The following is a 5,908-nucleotide window of genomic DNA, read 5'->3' on the forward strand; positions in this document are numbered from 1 at the left end:
GGCCTACGGGGACGGTGGGCTGGCCTACGGGGACCGGGGGCGGCCTACGGGGATGGTGGTCCAGTAGGTGGACTCTGCAGTGGGTCTGTCGGGACAACTGAGGATCCCATTCAGTGGGGGCCCGCACCTGACTCTGGGGTCTGGTGCTGGCAGCCTGTGCTGGGCCAGCCGTACGATATGGATGTGTCGTAACTCTGAGTCTCTTGAAGGTGCGGAGCCGGGAGGACGGGTGCCTGTACGCCGTGAAGCGTTCCGTGTCTCCGTTCCGCGGCGAGTCCGACCGCCATTGGAAACTAGAGGAAGTGAGAAAACACGAACGCGTCGGAGGACACCCCAACTGCCTGCGCTTTGTGCGTGCCTGGGAGGAGAAACGCATGTTGTACCTGCAGACGGAGCTGTGCGTGGGGAGCCTGCAGCAGCACTCCGAGGATTTTGGTGGCCCTCTGCCCCCCCGACAGGTCTGGGACATTGCGTGCGACCTCCTGAGGGGTCTGAAACATCTCCATGACCGCAATCTGCTGCACCTGGACATCAAACCGGCCAACGTCTTCATCTCCTTCTCCGGGGTCTACAAGTTGGGGGACTTCGGGCTGATGGTGGAGCTGGATGGTGCAGAAGGGAACAAGGAGGCCCAGGAGGGGGACCCCCGATATATGGCCCCGGAACTGCTGGATGGCGTGTTCACCAAAGCCGCGGATGTGTTCAGGTGAGGGGGAGGGGGAGGGCCACGCCTTGTCCTGTAATCCTTCCAATGGAGAACCTTCTACGTGGACTTTCACAATGTATGTAAAACCTGCTGTGCCTGGGCCCCTCCACCAGAGACCCGGGCCCCTCCACCAGAGACCCGGGCCCCTCCACCAGAGACCCGGGCCCCTCCACCAGAGACACCGCAGAGTGCTCACAAGTCCCATCAGTCACTCGGAGCCTCTAAGACGCACTGTGTTAGTATCTGTGCAGGGAGGACAACCACAGGCAGCCCCTGCCGGGCCCCCCCTGCTGATCTGATGGGGCCCAGTACAGAGGAACTGACTGTACCACCCTATTGGTGCCCCTGCCAATGAGCAGTGACCAGGATCCTGGTTATGGGGAAGTCGCCTCATGTGATTGGTCCATAGATCTATCTCCAGGCACCTTGTTATAATGAGGAATATGGGTCCGCTCTGGTTGGGGGACGTCTCTGGTTGGGGGATGTCTCTGGTTGGGGGACGTCTCTGGTTGGAGGACGTCTCTGGTTGGAGGACGTCTCTGGTTGGAGGACGTCTCTGGTTGGAGGACGTCTCTGGTTGGAGGGCGTCTCTGGTTGGGGGACGTCTCTGGTTGGGGGACGTCCCTGGTTGGGGGACGTCCCTGGTTGGGGGACGTCCCTGGTTGGTGGGACGTCCCTGGTTGGTGGGACGTCCCTGGTTGGTGGGACGTCCCTGGTTGGTGGGACGTCCCTGGTTGGTGGGACGTCCCTGGTTGGTGGGACGTCCCTGGTTGGTGGGACGTCCCTGGTTGGTGGGACGTCCCTGGTTGGTGGGACGTCCCTGGTTGGTGGGACGTCTCTGGTTGGTGGGACGTCTCTGGTTGGTGGGACGTCTCTCTGGTTGGTGGGATCTCTCTGGTTGGAGGAAGTCTCTGGTTGGTGGGACGTCTCTGGTTGGTGGGACGTCTCTGGTTGGTGGGACGTCTCTGGTTGGTGGGACGTCTCTGGTTGGTGGGACGTCTCTGGTTGGTGGGACGTCTCTGGTTGGTGGGACGTCTCTGGTTGGTGGGACGTCTCTGGTTGGTGGGACGTCTCTGGTTGGAGCAAAACAAACGACAAACGCACTCAACAATTTACCAGTCATACAGCGCGGTGCACACGAAATGGGCTTTGAACAGCAGAAAGGCGTCATGGCACACTCACAAACCAGCATGTAAAACGTGTCTCACCACTAAGGACAATGACAGAGGTTCGGATACACGTCTTCTGCAGAACATGTGAAAGCCGCACTGCCGCGCCAAGGCACCTCTTATAGTGCGGTCCTAACTAGATCTCTCTGGTTGGTGGGACGTCTCTGGTTGGTGGGATCTCTCTGGCTGGTGGGATCTCTCTGGTTGGAGGAAGTCTCTGGTTGGAGGACGTCTCTGGTTGGAGGACGTCTCTGGTTGGTGGGACGTCTCTGGTTGGTGGGACGTCTCTGGTTGGTGGGACGTCTCTGGTTGGTGGGACGTCTCTGGTTGGTGGGACGTCTCTGGTTGGTGGGACGTCTCTGGTTGGTGGGACGTCTCTGGTTGGTGGGACGTCTCTGGTTGGTGGGACGTCTCTGGTTGGTGGGACGTCTCTGGTTGGTGGGACGTCTCTGGTTGGTGGGACGTCTCTGGTTGGTGGGACGTCTCTGGTTGGTGGGACGTCTCTGGTTGGTGGGACGTCTCTGGTTGGTGGGACGTCTCTGGTTGGTGGGACGTCTCTGGTTGGTGGGACGTCTCTGGTTGGTGGGACGTCTCTGGTTGGTGGGACGTCTCTGGTTGGTGGGACGTCTCTGGTTGGTGGGACGTCTCTGGTTGGTGGGACGTCTCTGGTTGGTGGGACGTCTCTGGTTGGTGGGACGTCTCTGGTTGGTGGGACGTCTCTGGTTGGTGGGACGTCTCTGGTTGGTGGGACGTCTCTGGTTGGTGGGACGTCTCTGGTTGGTGGGACGTCTCTGGTTGGTGGGACGTCTCTGGTTGGTGGGACGTCTCTGGTTGGTGGGACGTCTCTGGTTGGTGGGACGTCTCTGGTTGGTGGGACGTCTCTGGTTGGTGGGACGTCTCTGGTTGGTGGGACGTCTCTGGTTGGTGGGACGTCTCTGGTTGGTGGGACGTCTCTGGTTGGTGGGACGTCTCTGGTTGGTGGGACGTCTCTGGTTGGTGGGACGTCTCTGGTTGGTGGGACGTCTCTGGTTGGTGGGACGTCTCTGGTTGGTGGGACGTCTCTGGTTGGTGGGACGTCTCTGGTTGGTGGGACGTCTCTGGTTGGTGGGACGTCTCTGGTTGGTGGGACGTCTCTGGTTGGTGGGACGTCTCTGGTTGGTGGGACGTCTCTGGTTGGTGGGACGTCTCTGGTTGGTGGGACGTCTCTGGTTGGTGGGACGTCTCTGGTTGGTGGGACGTCTCTGGTTGGTGGGACGTCTCTGGTTGGTGGGACGTCTCTGGTTGGTGGGACGTCTCTGGTTGGTGGGACGTCTCTGGTTGGTGGGACGTCTCTGGTTGGTGGGACGTCTCTGGTTGGTGGGACGTCTCTGGTTGGTGGGACGTCTCTGGTTGGTGGGACGTCTCTGGTTGGTGGGACGTCTCTGGTTGGTGGGACGTCTCTGGTTGGTGGGACGTCTCTGGTTGGTGGGACGTCTCTGGTTGGTGGGACGTCTCTGGTTGGTGGGACGTCTCTGGTTGGTGGGACGTCTCTGGTTGGTGGGACGTCTCTGGTTGGTGGGACGTCTCTGGTTGGTGGGACGTCTCTGGTTGGTGGGACGTCTCTGGTTGGTGGGACGTCTCTGGTTGGTGGGACGTCTCTGGTTGGTGGGACGTCTCTGGTTGGTGGGACGTCTCTGGTTGGTGGGACGTCTCTGGTTGGTGGGACGTCTCTGGTTGGTGGGACGTCTCTGGTTGGTGGGACGTCTCTGGTTGGTGGGACGTCTCTGGTTGGTGGGACGTCTCTGGTTGGTGGGACGTCTCTGGTTGGTGGGACGTCTCTGGTTGGTGGGACGTCTCTGGTTGGTGGGACGTCTCTGGTTGGTGGGACGTCTCTGGTTGGTGGGACGTCTCTGGTTGGTGGGACGTCTCTGGTTGGTGGGACGTCTCTGGTTGGTGGGACGTCTCTGGTTGGTAGGACGTCTCTGGTTGGTGGGACGTCTCTGGTTGGTGGGACGTCTCTGGTTGGTGGGACGTCTCTGGTTGGTGGGACGTCTCTGGTTGGTGGGACGTCTCTGGTTGGTGGGACGTCTCTGGTTGGTGGGACGTCTCTGGTTGGTGGGACGTCTCTGGTTGGTGGGACGTCTCTGGTTGGTGGGACGTCTCTGGTTGGTGGGACGTCTCTGGTTGGTGGGACGTCTCTGGTTGGTGGGACGTCTCTGGTTGGTGGGACGTCTCTGGTTGGTGGGACGTCTCTGGTTGGTGGGACGTCTCTGGTTGGTGGGACGTCTCTGGTTGGTGGGACGTCTCTGGTTGGTGGGACGTCTCTGGTTGGTGGGACGTCTCTGGTTGGTGGGACGTCTCTGGTTGGTGGGACGTCTCTGGTTGGTGGGACGTCTCTGGTTGGTGGGACGTCTCTGGTTGGTGGGACGTCTCTGGTTGGTGGGACGTCTCTGGTTGGTGGGACGTCTCTGGTTGGTGGGACGTCTCTGGTTGGTGGGACGTCTCTGGTTGGGGGACGTCTCTGGTTGGTGGGTCGTCTCTGGTTGGTGGGATCTCTCTGGTTGGTGGGATCTCTCTGGTTGGTGGGATCTCTCTGGTTGGTGGGATCTCTCTGGTTGGTGGGATCTCTCTGGTTGGGGGACGTCTCTGGTTGGGGGACGTCTCTGGTTGGTGGGATCTCTCTGGTTGGTGGGATCTCTCTGGTTGGTGGGATCTCTCTGGTTGAGGGACGTCTCTGGTTGGTGGGACGTCTCTGGGCAGTCTGAGGACATTGGTTGGGTTGGTGACATGTATGTTCTATCACCTGACGTCCCTGTGTCCTCCTCTTCCAGCCTCGGCATGACACTGCTGGAGGTCGCCTGTAACATGGAGCTGCCGAAGGGCGGGGAGAGCTGGCAGCAGCTCCGGCGGGGTCACCTTCCTACAGACTTCACCTCACGTGAGTTTCCATGCCACGGACCTGTGTGTACTCCTGGGAAGGGGCTCCCCCCTCACTTCCTGTTCCAGCGACTGGTGACAGGAAGTGAGGAGGAATCCTTTGTATGATGACTCTTCTCGTGTCTTCCAGAACTCCCGCCGGATTTCCTGAAGGTTCTGGGTGCCATGCTGGAGCCGGACCATCGTTGCCGGGCCACGGTGGACTGGCTGCTCTCCCTTCCCGCTATTTGTAGAGCCGAACGATGGAGGAAAGTCGCCCTGACCGCGAGGAAAGTTCTCTCCAGAGTGCTCGCCGTCCTCCAGGTACCCTCACACCAGGTTCTCATGCCGTCACTCGCCTCTCCTCCCAATGCTGCCAGAAGAAGAACCCGCCGATGCCCCTCAACGTTCAGCACGGTGCTGGGAATGTCAGATTTCAGGCCCCTACATTGGTACAAGACACAGTAGTGGCATGGGGGATGGTGGAAGGAACCACAGAGCCCAGCAGGGGGACGGGGGCACTCCATAGGGGACAATGGAAGGAACCGCAGCAACCAGCAGGGGACCAGGGCACTCTATAGGGGGCAATGGAAGGAACCACAGGGGACCAGGGCACTCCATAGGGGACAATTGAAGGAACCGCAGGGGACCAGGGCACTCCATAGGGGACAATGGAAGGAACCAAAGCGCTCAGCAGGGGACCAGGGCACTCCATAGGGGACAATGGAAGGAACCAAAGCGCTCAGCAGGGGACCAGGGCACTCCATAGGGGACAATGGAAGGAACCGCAGGGGACCAGGGCACTCCATAGGGGACAATGGAAGGAACCGCAGGGGACCAGGGTCCTCCATAGGGGACAATGGAAGGAACCAAAGCGCTCAGCAGGGGGACACGAGACACTCCATAAGAGACAGTGGAAGGAACCAAAGCACCTAGGGGGGCGCAGGGAACATCATAGGGGATGGTGGAAGGAATTACAGTGCCCAGGAAGGAGGGAGGGTCCCCGCAGTGACAGAAGAGTTGCCTGACCCATATGCTGTCAGTGACCTTCTGAAGGTCATGGCCCTGGAAGGTCTCCTCAGCCAGTGGGGTCTGTGCGATGAGATGATATCGGGGCACATTGCCGGAGATCCCCCCC

General features: G+C 60.2%; 1 protein-coding gene across 1 annotated transcript in view; it reads left to right on the top strand.

Annotated features, from left to right (window-relative positions):
* PKMYT1 (protein kinase, membrane associated tyrosine/threonine 1) overlaps positions 1–5,908 on the top strand; it is a 10,304-nt gene that overhangs the window by 963 nt on the left and 3,433 nt on the right. The window contains exons 2-4 of the mRNA XM_018575419.1: positions 210–706; positions 4,686–4,792; positions 4,922–5,094. Coding sequence (XP_018430921.1) covers positions 210–706; positions 4,686–4,792; positions 4,922–5,094 — 777 coding nt within the window. The remainder of the gene's footprint in view (positions 1–209; positions 707–4,685; positions 4,793–4,921; positions 5,095–5,908) is intronic.

This window comes from Nanorana parkeri, unplaced genomic scaffold (assembly GCF_000935625.1).
Source record: "Nanorana parkeri isolate BGI_ZX_2015 unplaced genomic scaffold, ASM93562v1 scaffold3906, whole genome shotgun sequence".
Taxonomy (NCBI): domain Eukaryota; kingdom Metazoa; phylum Chordata; class Amphibia; order Anura; family Dicroglossidae; genus Nanorana; species Nanorana parkeri.